We start from the raw sequence: 14,674 nt of genomic DNA, 5'->3' as shown, positions 1-14,674 counted from the left end.
ACTCGAGAGGCTGTCTTGGCAGGGAACCATGCCTTTGAGCACCACCATCAATTTTCACCTGCAGCCAGCGCCTTTCCTTTCAGGACCAAGGTTATTCAAAGATTTGGATTTCTTCGAAATTGTGTGAAAAAGTTGGACAAGGTCTTCACCGCAGGCAAAGAGAGTTCTGCGATAGAAACCAAAGTGTCAGGAACAAGCTTGGCCTCTGGTAGCACCCAGGTGCCTTGTTAACTCCCCTGGATATTGGAGGTCACATGTCCCCAACAAGGCTAAGCCATAGGCCAGCTGTGCTGAGTGCAGAAAACAGACCCAGGCCATCACTCGGCACCTCCTCCTTTCTCATTAGTGTGTAGCCTTGTGTTGGGACTCCAAACCCACCCCAGCTAAGGTACTGGCTGGTTTTGTATTTGGTTGCTGCTTGAAATCTGAAACACGGTCTCACACTGTAGTCCAAGCTGGCCTTGAACTCACCGAGATCTACCTGCCTCCATTCCCCAAGTGCCGGGGTTAATGTACCCCATATGTGGTAGCACAGGCACAGTAAACTCCAACTGAGCTGTGATGTGAATATCCGGAAATGAAAGGGTAGCCCAGAGCAGGATGGTGCAGGGCAGCGGATGAGCACCCGGGCCTGGATCTGAGGGTGTTTCCAATGGCTCTGGAGATCAAGATCACTGGCGCGTGAATGCAGCATTTTAGAAAGTCAAGGTTAATAGAAAACAAACCCGCCAGCATTCTACTAATATTTTCCCCTAGAAAGATGCTCTGCCTTGTCCTGCACCTACCTGACTCACTGTGACATCCCTGTTGTCCCTCATGCCCTAGACACCATCCTGCGGGACCATGAGGATGTTTCAGAAACAGTGACAGGGCTGGCAGCGTGCTGTGGCCTCCAACTATATAGACCAATTCCTTTCCAGAAGCCTTTCTGAAGAGTACTCAAAGGGCCAGTGTCCTAGAGGGGTGCGCTCTGGAGTGGGATGCACTAAATAGTGGCAGGGCGGCATGGAGGAAGGGGAGGGGATCACATGGGAGACAGACACTGCTGCACAAGCTCAGTATCTTCAGACATCGTCCACCAAGACCAGAGGCTGTAGCTGCCATCCTTAACCAAAATGGGTAGGCTAAGCACAGGGAAGGATGGATGATGGCAGGGACAGGGCACTACATTTTCCACCACCCCCCTCACTGCTCCATCACTGATAACTCCTCTTCCTCCATTGTTGAGAAACTGAAAAGACAACTGCCACCACCTTCCAAATAGCTGATTTTAAGCCATGAAACCAAAACCAAAATAAAAAACAAAAAACAAAAACCCAGAAACCAAAGCATCTGTAACTGCTACCTGGTTCCAGGGTCTCTAGATGTCCCTGAAATCCTGTAAAGGGTAGGTACAGGGCCACCGATCTTTGGGGCTGGGGGCAACATGTCTATGCCCTCCCATGCATGCTGGCCATGGCAGGAGAGAGCACTGAGGCTTGGTTTGTCATCCTTATGGCCAGGTCAAAGGCCTTCCTGGGCACACGACCTTGTGCAGGCGACTTCTCTATGCCCTCAACTTGTCCACCCATCAGAACAGGGAGCCAAACAATTGCCAGATTTTGCCCGACTGCAAACAGCTGTGCCAAAGGGTCTGTTCAAAGCAAGGGCAGAGAGATGCATGTGAGCCAGGGCTGGGCAGGGTGACGGCAGTGCCAAGGGAGGAGGGACGTGCAAGCACAGCCTCTGAGGCAACGGTGGGCTGCAAAGGGTGATCAGGAAAAGATCTGGCAGGTCTCAGACCTAAAGAGGGGACCCCATCAGATCCCCGGAATGGCCTGCATAAAAGTCACCTTGCTTTCATGGATCAGCAGCGGTGACCAGAGGCAAGCCCCTCCTGTCCACACACCAAAGAACCCCTATCTTAATAACCATCTGCAACTTGGAAAGAGACAAAAGGCACTTTGTTTTGATCTCATTTTATTCCTGAAAATTGTTTTTCTCCCTAAAACCTTCTTTCCTGTCACAACCCAGCTCCAGTGGCACTCTTGGTGGGACAATGCGAAGGCCAAGGACAACTTTCAAGTGACTTTGCAATGGCTCCTTCCCAGACCAAAGGAATGCTTTCCTTTCAGACAAAATGGAAGCCAGAAGGGCAGGACGAGAGGCTAGGCGGAAGCTTGTTTAGCATCCACAAAGTCCAAGGTTCACTTTGAACAAATTGGTACACATCCGGAATCCTAGCACCGAAGGAGTAGAGGTAGGGAATCAAAAGTTTACAGTCAAGTTTGAGGCCAGTCAAAAGATGGGATATAGGTCCCAAAAAGGTCTGAGAAGCAGGTAATAAACACACCATTGTACAGCCGTGTTGTGGACCCTGCTGGTTGAGAAGAGAAAGGACATCAGGGTATACAGAACAATTCCCCAGCAGGAACAGAGGCCATGGGACATCCCACCAGCTGCTCCAAACTGATTGCCAATGTCCGCAGAAGTGGAGGGAACCTTTAAGAAAGAAGCCAGTGGGCTTGGACCTGAACCTGGTTGCGTAGCACGTTTATGACACAGCCATCCCACTGCACCCTCCTCCCTGCAGTGTGGCTCAGGGCTGGCAGTGCAAAGTGCAGAAAACCAGGCACAGGGGCCAGACAGTTCAACAGATAAGAGCACTGGCTGCTCCATCAGAGGCCCAGGTTCAATTCCCACCACCACATGGTAGCTAACAACTGTCTGTAACTCCGGTTCCAGGAGATCTGATGCTGACCTCTGGCCTCTGCAAGCACTATATACATGCACTATGCACATACATACATACACGCAGGCAAAACCAAACCAAAATAAGACGCAAACACCTATATAAAAACAGGAAGGAAGGAAGGAAGGAAGGAAGGAAGGAAGGAAGGAAGGAAGGAAGGAAGGAAGGAAGGAAGGAAGGAAACAACAAAAGAAGGAAGGCAGACCGACCTGGGACCAATTTGTTACCCAGGTATAGAGGCAGAGCTGCCACGGTGAAGGGGCCTACAGGATAGGGTAATACAGCCATATCTCCCCCAGCATGGCACACAGTACATGTGCTTACAGTAGACAGAAAGGAACAAAAGAGCACAGAGAACATACTGCCTCTGATGGCGGAAAAGGGAAGAGAACCATCAAGTCCAGGGGCAGGCACATGGATGAAAGGTAATAGCTGCCATTTCTACACAGAGCCAGATGGCCACACAAGAAACCTGGTTCAGAGAAGCAGAGTTCAGCCACATCTTGTAGCCACTCCTAGGACTCTGGCCCTCCCTCACATGAACAAGACTTCCCAACTCAGCAGTGGCACCCAGACCAGCAGAATAGAGGTCCCACCCCAATGATTCAAGCACTCTATTCATCTTACCAAGCCCTCATGGTGCATGCATGCTTTCCTTCGGGGTGCTATAGAGTCTCTATGGTTCTACCCTAGGAGCAGTGACATCAACCTCCATGCAAGCTGCAAGGGAAGGCACACAGGAACCCTGCAGTATCCTCATGGCTACTTATCCTCCTTCTTCAAATAAAAAGAAGCACTAAGTTGTGTGTGAGCCCCCTGTGTGTGTGTGTGTGTGTGTGTGTGTGTGTGTGTGTGTGCACAAATACATGAGTACACGCATCTCCAACATTAGCTCTCTCTCACATTTCTACCTCTTGAAGTCATCATATAAAAGGCTGGGGAGAGAGAGCAGCACCCATGTGGAAAGCTAAGTGGTCATGGCAACCCAGCAGTCGGGAGGCAGGATCCCTGGGGCAAGTCAGTCAGCTGAACTAGCTGCATGGACAAGATCTAGGGTCAGCAAGAAACCCTGACTCAGCAAATAACATGGAGTGTGCTACAGGAAGAAATCCAATGTAACCTCTGGTCTACACACACACACACACACACACACACACACACACACACGGAGGCGGGGGCAGGGGGAGTCCCTAAATCAAGTTGTGCCAGAGTGATCTGTGTGATCAGATCTCTCAGATCTGAAAGGCCCAGAATGAAGGTAAGTTCACTTTTCCATTTGCAGCAAGCAGAGAAAGGAGAAAGGTCAGGTACCAAGGCAAAAAGAAGAGGGTCCACCAAGAGTCACACCCCAGAAAAGGTCTAACCCTTTGTCCACTCCCATGAGGACCTATATGAAGTCAAATTTATGTCAGCACACCTGTGCCTGGTCAGACTGTCCAGACAGCATGGAGGGCCCTGCAACTTCCCAAGGAGGAAGAGAGATCAGGGCTGCCAACTTCGATAAATGCTGCACCCTCCAAAGAGTCCTGAGTCTTCAAGAACTAATGCCTGCTTAGCAGGCCAGATCCTTCATGGCCCAAGGGCTCAACAGGAGACTCCCAGTCTCAACAGTGGTCAAAAGAAAGGGTTCCCAGAGGCCTAAATAGACAGCCCTGCTCTCCCAGGAGACTGAAGCAGGAGGATCTTGAGTTCATGGCCAGTCTAAGTAACTTCAGTTTTTATAAAGGGCTAGTGATGCTGCTCAATGGCAGGGTCCTGACCAATCATGCTCAAGGCCCATGGTGCAAGCCTCAGTACTATAAGAGGGTTGGTCTCCCTTGACATTAGAAGCATAGGAGCAAGCACAACCGTGCAGAGCATATCAGGCAGATTCTAGCTTGAGACTGAACAGGGGTCACAGTGAGAAGAAAATAAGAGAACAGAGCATCATCTCCTGCTGAGCAGCCTCAGCCAAGCCTCTAAGCCTCACTTAGTCCTCAATTGGATGAGCTAAAAAGAGGGCTGCGGCACAGATCCCACAACCTGTATGGCTGCCAGACCTGGGAGGCTGCAGAATTATGGGGAACACCATTTCACAAACAACAGCTTCCCCATGATCCAGAATCCACAGAGAGAAGGCAGCAGCCAAGAAAATTCCCTTCTATGTGGCTAGAGTCCCATACCCTAGGGACAGTGAGATGAGGAGGATGGGGTCAACAGCAAAGGCCCGAGCCTGGAGCTCCAAGCCAGGTCCACTGGACAGCCACCATGGCTTGGAGAATGGCTGGGCAAACAGCACAACCTCATCACTCACTGGCCATGGAGCCTCCACTAACACGGACACTTGCCTTGGAGACAGGGGCTGCCACTCACAAGGCCAGAACAAGACCAGAGACAGGCTCAGTGTAGTAAGTAGTGCCACAATCATAAAAACAAGCTACAGAGGGCCAAGAAGACTGCGCAGGGCTTAAGAGTGCTTGCTTATGGAACATGAGGACCTGAGTTTGAATCTCCGTACCCATATAAAATGTTGAGCACGGTTACATATGCCTATAGCCCCAGAGTTGTGGGAGCATGTAGACAGAAAGATCACGGGGAATCGCTGTCTAACCTGCAAGCTCTGGGTTCAGTGGGACTATGTCTCAGGGAAATGAGAGAATGGTGGCAGCGGGGGCGGGATGGGGGGCTGGTATCCTCCTTTGGCCTGAATACATTCATCCTTGCACACATGTCTACCGCACACATGGGGCGAGGGGGCAAACCAAACAAGAAGTTCAGCCATGAATCTGTTGTTAAGGTGGTAACGGCAGGTGATCAGGGGTAGAACTGCTCTGGATTCCCACCCATTCCACCTGTCTCTGTGCCTCAGTTTCTTCTTTAGCCCCAGCATTAAGGAGATCTCACAACAGGATAGGAAAGTCCTGTATGTGAAAGGCATCATGAGGTAAGGGTGGCTGCATGCAGAAGGGTCTCTGAGAAGAACTCAGAACTGGGTAGTGTCCACACCAGCTACTGCTGAAGAGCACAATGGCAGCGAACCTACTGTATTCAAATCTTCTAGAACCCAGAGGCAACTGAAATGCAGCAGCAGATGGATGCTGGGTAAACTGTAGTCTGCCATGCCCTGCAATGGTAACCAATGACTTTTTTTTCCTGGAGCTGAGGACCAAACCCAGGGCCTCGAGCTTGCTAGGCAAGCGCTCTACCACTGAGCTAAATCCCTAACCCCACCAATGACTTTTTAAGCTGAGTGATCCAGCCAAGAAAATAAGGAGGAATTTGAAGTCACATTCCTAAGTAATACCAGTCTGGGGGTCAAGGAGACAGCTCAGTTAGTAAAGCGCTTGCTGCCCTAGCAAGGACCTGCGTTTGATCCCCAGCACCTACTTACAAGCTGGCTGTGGTGGTACATCTGTAGCCCTGTCCAAGGATGACCCCTGGAGCTCAGTGGCCCGTCAGCCTAGCCTACTCAAGAAGCTCCAGGACAATGAGAGCCAGTCTCTAAAACCCAGGTGAGGAGCCATTAAGGAAGAGGCACAGGCTGTCCTTTGACCTCCACATGCACACTCACACAGAAAAGGCTCCACTCGCACAGCATTGTCACACCAAGGATTTCTGGGTACTCACAACTCATGTCCATACTAAGCCCAATTACTGGAACCCATGGCCTACTGTGATGCCCTCTAGAAAATGAACATCCAGGCAAGGAGCCACCCAGGCAAAAGGGTGAGGAAAAAACATAGAAGAATGACAAAGATGTATTCCTAGTCTAACAGGATTGCATGCTACCCAACAGAATACATACGAAGGCACAGCCTGGGAGAGGGTGGTGGGCTGAGCTGCTAGGCATTCAAAGCAATAGCAGGAGGGAGGGATGACCAGACAGGCACAGAAGGTGTCCAGGGTGGAGAAAGCTCTCTGGGCCACCTATAGTGTGGAAGTTCTAGTCACACCCATCTAGTCCCAGAGAGGACACTCCTATAAGTGACCCTTGCAATACCAAGGCATCTCCATACTAGAACACTGAGCACAGCAGTGCACAGGACCCAGAACCTAAGAGCCAGCCAATGGGATACCATACAAAGGGAAGAGAAAGGGTGCCAGCAACGCTTGGCTTGCCGCTGACTGCTTAAAGTCTAAAACTGGAGCTGGTGGGGTGGCTTAGAGGGGCGACCTGAGTGAACCCCCAGAACCCAATAAAGGTGCAAAGAAAGAACTAACAAGGCCGTTCTCTGGCCTCCACAGGTGCAGCATTCAGAAAAGTAAAACTCACAAACATGGTTCTGCTTTGATGCTTGGAACATGAGAATCACCGAAATAGGAACCAGGACCACAGGCATGGCCAGACAGCCCTACATCCTGAAAGTCATGGGTCCGTGTAAGTAAACCCAAATGGATGACAAGATGGCACAGTCTGCCACCCATGCTCACCCTGCAGTACACCACTCCAGGTGTACGCCAGGAGAAGCTTGGTCACAGGCATGAGAGATACCTCTCTATCATCACCACTTCCCGTGACTCTAAGATCACTGGACCAACAAAAACCCCACAGCACACGGGCTGCCCAGCCTCAGACCGTGCAGAGCACAGGTGCTTCCTCCTCAGCATGATCGACCCCAGGCTGTGCTGAGGGCCAGCAGTCATAAGAGGCACTGCCTAGGCTTGATCATAACCACCAGGCAGAAGATAAACAAAATGAAGAGTCTCCTAAGACACCTTGCAAACTTACCGGAGGGGGCTGGAGAGATGGCTCTTAGGGAGGACCCAAGTCGACCTCCCAGCACTCGTGTCAGGAGCTCACAAATGCCTGTGACTTCAGCTCCGACACTTCTGGCCCTCTCAGATACACCCATTCACATGTGCATCCTCCCCTTCCCGCCCCTGATACAAATATAACTAAAAAGAGCACACACCATGAGTAGAAAATAGGGAGGAAATCCAATGCTGTGTCAGATTTTTAGTGTAAAATCTATAAAACTTGCTGTGAAAAATTAAAGACCATCTCAGTAAATGAGGGATGGTTAATGCCACTTATAAAACCAAACAACACCAAGATACAATTTTTCTCCAAAATGATTCAAGAACTCATTGCCGTCTGAATCATACTCCAGCAGTGTCTTGTGAGAGGTAACCAGCGGCACAGGGGGAGGTGCAGGGGACCTAAAGATCTGTGGCAACATTTTCTTTCTTTATCTGTCCCAGAGATGGAAGCAGTTTGTGTGTGGGTGTGGGGTTGCCCATGTATGGGAAGTACCAATCTTTTAAGATGTTTTGTATTTATGTGTGTGCACATATGTGTTTGTGCATGTGTCACATTTGTGTGAGTGTCCAGAGAGGTCAAAAGAGTGAAGGAGGCCCTGGAGCTAGAGTTACATGCAGTCCCAGGGTTCCAGTGACACTGTTAGAGCTGAGCCTGAATCCTTTAGAAAACATCAAGAGCTCTTAACAGCTGAGCCATCTCTCCAGCCCTCATTCTTTCTTTCTTCCCAACTTTATTTATTTAGGGGGCGCTCTGTGGTACACATGTGTTAGTCAGCAGAGACAGCTCTAGTCTCCACTTTCATGTGGTTTCTAAGGCTAAGGTCATCGGGCTTCATGACAAGCATCCTTAGCCACTGGGTCCCCTCACCAGCCCACTTACGAGCAGCTTACGTGAATCCTGAAGTTTGCACACAAATCCCTGCCTCCTTAGCCATTTCTGCAACACTGCCACCCCACCCCATTCAGGCAATTCTTTGTGTCTTATTTTGCAACAGAGTCTTGCTTGTTTGCTCAAAGTTTGCGCTCACGTTGTAGAGCACGCTGATCTAGAGCTGGTAGCTGGGCTCACAGGCCTGGGCCATTGCAGCTAGGGAATTGAAAGAACAACAAATCTGGCAGATATCAACACTTACATTCAAGTGGAAATTCAGACAAGGTGACATGGACAGAGAGACACAAGGAGCTGACAGCATAGATTCTACAGCAGCCCACTATGGACTGGTCAAAGGATGTCCCTTTCAAGAGCAGAGCCATTCAACAGTGGATCACGGAAGACAGAACAAGCCTGGGCACCTGTTTCATATCACACTCCAAACCCAATTCCAGATGCCTGTCAGACTTGAGCATAAAAGGTAAAACCATGGACTGCTTGGAGGAAGCTGTGAGGTTCCCTTTAATATCTTCCTGACTTCAGTCAGCAGAGATACTTAATCAAAACGCCCAGAGCGCCGGCAGAAAGAGAAAATCGATATACTGGACTGCAATTAAAATGAAAAACGTCTGTTCACCTGCAGACACAGAAGCGGTGACAAGTGAAGGCATGCCACAGGTGAAGAGGGTCTTATCCCCATGCAAGGGGGTCACACCCAGATTCCAGATCACCTGCTAATTCCTAGGGAAACTCGAGAGGCCTAAGAACTGGAGAGTTGGTGTGAATCTAGAGGATGGGGAAGAATGCGTGTGGCACCCTCACCGGGCACTCTGGCAGGTGGTTTGCCAACCCAAGGCAGCCTATGGTCACCAGAGCTGTCAGCTAGAGCACTCACTGTGGACAAGCACGTGCACTAAAGTATCAATTTATTCGTGACATGTTAAGTCCAGCCACTTGAGGTCCACACAACAGCAACGCGACACTCACCACGGTTATCAGAAGCCAGACGTGAAGAGCAGGGGCCCTGTGAGTCCACAGCAAAACCACATTCACAGTCAGAAGCAGGCAGGTTCCCTGAGCGTGAGGGGAACACAAGGCTGCTTGCTGCCTGCCCCCGTCATTCCTGCACTGCAGGAGGTGCACACAGCCTTCAGCACAAAACTCGCTGGGGAAAACAAAATAAAGCACACAGCAGAATAAAGACACAATGGACACAAGTACCTAGTGCCATATTCCAAAATATTTTGACAGCACCAGCCATACTGGGAAAGGCCAAAGATGTGCCCAGATGAAAATGGATGGGCACATAGTGGTATTTTCACCCCCGATCACAGAAGTGGACAGTGAATGAACTCTGTCAATGAGAATAGACCTCCAATGCACAATTCTGCAGCACAAGAAGCCACACTGTGGACCAATAAAACACACACACACACACACACACAGAGAGAGAGAGAGAGAGAGAGAGAGAGAGAGAGAGAGAGAGAGGGAGAGAGAAGCTGACAATGAGTACATACACAGTAAGCCTACAGAACCCTACTAAGGGTTTCCCTACACTAGTTAGCTAGGAGGCTACTCACAGAGCCCCAGGTCCATCTCAACCCCACGGAAGCGCCCAGCTAGTTCACAGCCCCTCTGCCTCTAGAAGGTTCTTCACAAACATGCGCCATAAAACAGGGCAGGGCAGAGAGAGCCCCACCTGATTCTACACCCACCCTCCAGAGGTGACTAGGACAGGGCTGAGAACCCAGGGAGCCTCCCACTGGCAGGGTGCTCATCTGCAGACAGTGTCCTGCCCAGCATGGGAGCAGAGGAGACCCTGCATCTGTTAGAGAGCTCTCCAAGTAGGAGAATGGCAACGTTGGGTACATCCTAACACAGAAGAACTTAAGCAGACATTGCTTCCCTCTCCTGTCTATGGGAGTACATCTGACCTTGTGACAGCGTTCTAGCAGGAAGAAAACCAAGTCATTCCAAAGCAAATACTCAGCAAGATGGGCTGCATGAGCCTCCTGCCCCAGCGCAATACCTCTCCTCACCCTTCACCAGGAACAAGACCCTTGGGTATGGTGCCCATTCCCTGCCCACAGTTCTTCCAGGGCCACAGGAACCCACAACTGCACGTGATCTCTAGCTCTCATAGGAGTAGCCTGTGAATCGAACTGTGCCACACGCAGGAGTCACAATCCCCGTGGGTTAGCAGTGGAGGGAATGTCCCCAGACTTCAGGGCTGACCTGGAGTGTGGCAGCGCACTCTCCACAGAGGAGGCACAGACCACCTGTCTGCCGGTAGCTCACAGAAGCACTCGAAACGGTAGGCACTGTGGACAAGTCTGCTACTTGCCTCTGGGGTCGATGCCACATTGGCTCCACTGTTGTGGTGGCCACAGTGCCACAGCAGAGGCCTTGAGACAGTAGGAAGCTACAGTCTATGAGAGTCTTGACTCAAAGGACATTTCACAAAAGGGAACAGCTCAGCCTCCCAGCAAGCACAAAGACAGACAGCTGTCGCTTCCCAAGAGACTCACTCCAGGAACCTGTTCACAGCAACACAAGCAGAGCAGGCACAGAACACTCACTATCCACAGCGCCAAGTCCAGAACAGTGAAGATGGCTCAATTAGGAAAGTGCCGGCTTTATAAGCACAAAGACCTAAGTTAGATCCCAAGAATCCACATTTAAAAGGCCAGGTGCAATGAATGGTTCATGTTTGTGACCCTGGGGTAGGGAAGGCTGAGGCAGGAAAATCCCTGGGACCTGACACTAAGTCAAGTCTATTTGGTAAGCTCCAGGCAAATGGGAGACTATGGCAAAGACAAGGGCCTCACAGGTAAGGGCACTCTGCAGCCAAGTCTGACACTCTGTTTGATCCCACCATATGGGAGGAGAGAACCACTTCCTACAGGTTGTGTTTTAAGTTGCACACACATATAAATGTAACACACACACACACACACACACACACACACACACACCCAGGTAGGAGGTATCTGAAGGAAGACACTAAGGTTGATCTCTGGCCTCTACGTGCATATCTACATGAACAAGAATTCACATGTGCAAATACATACACAAACGCACTGAAACAATCTGAGGGGTCCTAAGACAGGACTTCACCATGACAACCAAATGGCCTCTGCAGCTGCCACCTAACCAAGATAGGACTGGCCAGCAAGTCACCTCTTTCCAGGCCTGCTTTCTAGAATCTGTGTCCCTAGTGACTGCTCCCCTGGGGACCTTGGGTGACCAAATAGAGGAAATGAAAGGTTTTCTTTCATAAAAATAAAATAAAATAAATTCTTGCTTATATTCTATAAATATGATTCTGCAACTATGGTATAGATTATTAGTGCGCACTAGAAATAGCGTGCCTCAAATAGGAAAATGGTTTGTGTTCACCCAGTGCCAGAAGCCAATTTTCAATTGCTTAAAATAGTCATGATATTTTACCAAGGTAATTATACTCTTAGCTATCAGTAACAATTAACTCCTTAGACTGGAGCCACTTAATAAAGGTCTCGAGACAAAATTGTGCATGCCAAGCACCGTGAACTGGAATGTGAAGCAGGCAGAGGCCCCTAGGAGGGGATGCCAAGGAGGAGCAGCACAGCTGGTTCCAGGCTGTGCAGATGGGTGTTAGACAGGACCCACGCCCTCCCCCTCAGGGGGTTGGGCTGGAGGTGCAGAGAGGCAAGGTCAGGCAGAAGTGAGCAGACCTAGAGACTAAGGCCTAACAGCAGCCATTGGGACAGTGAAGATGGGCTCACAGGTAAGCCAGCCTGGAGTCCAAGATACCCAGGCCAGATGCTTAGCCAGCAGGTAGAACAGGGGACATTATACCACCCTGTGAAAGCACTAGACTGGCCTAATGAATAGTTGCATCATTCTGGCTGGCTAGCAAGTCAAATCCCTACATCCCAGACCCAGGGCTGGGAAGGCAATGGGTATTGATCCACTGAATCTCTCAGAGGGACAGCTGGTATGGATAATCATTGGTATAGATAATCAGTCAGTGTCGGGCAATCGATAGCTACCTTCCCACTGACTCAGAGTGAGGCCAGGAGTGCAGCATGGGTCAGGGTGAGGCCACTGTGGACAGAGAGCCATTGGATTTCCATGTTCAGGGAGGAGAGTGGAAATTTCCTGACTAGGGAGCACCAGGTAGGAATGTCAAGGACAGAGACGTCCCCCACATAACACACTAGGCACAAGCCTCACAGGATCTGTTCAAGGAAGCACAGGAGCTCAACGAAGATCATACTGTGAACAGTCACCACCAAGTTCACAGCAGCTCTAGTGATACAGCAGCAACGAGGGCCACAGCAGTCACGGAGTATACATAGCCAACACAAAATGTCCCACTCGGCATGCACATGTGGGAATGCTATGGAACCCATTCTACCAAAACACCCAGAGTATGTGGGCATACAAGTACACAACATGGATGCACACACCCAGATCGGACCACTGATTTCTCCTGAAAGTAGATGAAATAGCTGTGCTTCTAGAGCAATTTCTCCAAGGAGCCAGAAGGCTGTGACCAATGCACAAGCTCCAGAAATCCAGAGTCTGGAAGCTTCTCTACCAGGCTGGCTGGGAGGGGCAAGGCAGGCTGGGAGTATGAAAAGGGCAGATGCTAACTCTGAGTCCTCCATCCTACGCATAGCCACCCTACGCATAGCCACCCTACGCATAGACATCCTACACATAGGCTTCCTCTCCTGGGCCTGCACTGCAGAGCCTCCCTGGGCAGACAAAGAACTCGCTGTCGGATGGCAGGGAGCTGCAGACGGCTGTCTGTTGTACTAACACCTCAGCGGTGTAGCTGAGGCAGCTCAGGACCATCCCTCAGAGCTCATTCTCGCAGTCTGAGCAATAGTCCTGAGATCACAAGAAGCAGTTAGTCTCTCTTCACCACACAGTAAGTCTGGAGGTTCTGGGTCACAGGACACAAGCGCCCCTTCCACTAAGGAGGTCTATGAAGCAGATCCCCTCCCCATCCCACTCTCTGAGCTGGCTGTCTTCTCATGCCACCCGCACCCATAGTAAGCTGCCCAGGGCCAGCAGACCAGACAGCTGCCACCTCCTGCCCCCGTGCACCTGCAATCTTGGCATCTCTGTGACAGCCTTCATCCCTGAACCATGTCTCTATGGGGATGGGGCCAGCTCTCTTCACATGCTCTGGTAAACAGTAAATCCTCTGGGTCTTTGTTTAAGCCTCACCTCCGACAGCTCCCCTCGTGTCAGTGCGCACGGCAGTGTTTGTCTTTGTCACGGCTGGTGACTGTATGGCTGAGTGCTCTGCCTCTTGCCCACTGCACTGTCAAGTGTGAAGGCCATGACCACACATTCCCATCACACGGGCTTCACAATGACAGATGCTGCGCAGGAATGGACGATGCCGAGGCCCAGAGAGGAAACTATGCCAACATGCTTAGCGTCTCCTAGGCCAAGGTACAATGCCGGAACTAAGCTACTATGAGAAGACAGCCTAGCCGCTTCCTTTCCTGAGCCCTGAGGCCTAAAAGGAAGTCTCAGCCCTGCCCCAGCCCTGGGAAGAAGTGTGTGAGGTCAACGCAAATGCGAGATCTTCTTTTAGGAGACACTGGGGGATTGGCATAAGGCCGTCAGGAGTAGCACATCACTCTGTAAGGAGCCGCAGCATCCGCTCTATACCCAGGTGGCCATCCTCACAGCCCTCTCCGGTTTCCTCTGCTCATGCTGACAGCACAAGGCAGGAAGGCTGCCCACCACTAAGGAAGGCCAGCTTATAGAAAACACTTGCCCTGAGGTGCTGCACCAGCCCAGGTCAAGACATGCAGAGAAAGTGAGTCTGGGAGGCTGGTTGAGAGAGCCTTCAATTCCTTCTTGCCTCGGTCTCCTAAAGTCTAGGATTATGGTTGTATGCTGTAGCTCAGGGCTCTGGATGGCTCCTGCCGTTCAAAACAGTGTCCTCAAATCTGGACTGAGAGCACGCAGCCTAACTGAGCTGTTCTGTTGCAGCCTGCAGCTAGGAAAGGCCAGCACTGCGCCTGGCCTGTGGTCCAGGGTATGCAGGATACCCACTGGAGATGTAAAGCTGTGGACCACAGAGTCTGCATGAAGATGAGCGACCAGAGAGAAAAGGCCAGGCATGGGCATGGTGCTGTGGGTATGGGTGAGCTCAGTCACGCTGGGTGAACTGTACCTTGGTCAGCAATGCATTGCGCTTCTGGAGCCTTCGGGCAAGTGCCTCATGTGTCTCCCTCTTCTTCCTCTCTTCCAGCAGCTGTGCATTGACCTGCCGGACCTCATCCTGGAGCTGCTGCTGGGCCTTCTCCAGACCGCGGGCA

General features: G+C 50.8%; 1 protein-coding gene across 1 annotated transcript in view; it reads right to left on the bottom strand.

Moving 5' to 3' along the window:
* Mad1l1 (mitotic arrest deficient 1 like 1) overlaps window positions 1–14,674 on the bottom strand; it is a 308,135-nt gene that overhangs the window by 161,661 nt on the left and 131,800 nt on the right. Inside the window, exon 11 of the mRNA XM_032886912.1 lies at window positions 14,530–14,674. Within this exon, the coding sequence (XP_032742803.1) occupies window positions 14,530–14,674 (145 nt within the window). The remainder of the gene's footprint in view (window positions 1–14,529) is intronic.

This window comes from Rattus rattus, chromosome 16 (genome assembly GCF_011064425.1).
Source record: "Rattus rattus isolate New Zealand chromosome 16, Rrattus_CSIRO_v1, whole genome shotgun sequence".
Classification (NCBI taxonomy): domain Eukaryota; kingdom Metazoa; phylum Chordata; class Mammalia; order Rodentia; family Muridae; genus Rattus; species Rattus rattus.
This window is presented reverse-complemented; position numbering and strand designations above follow the sequence as displayed.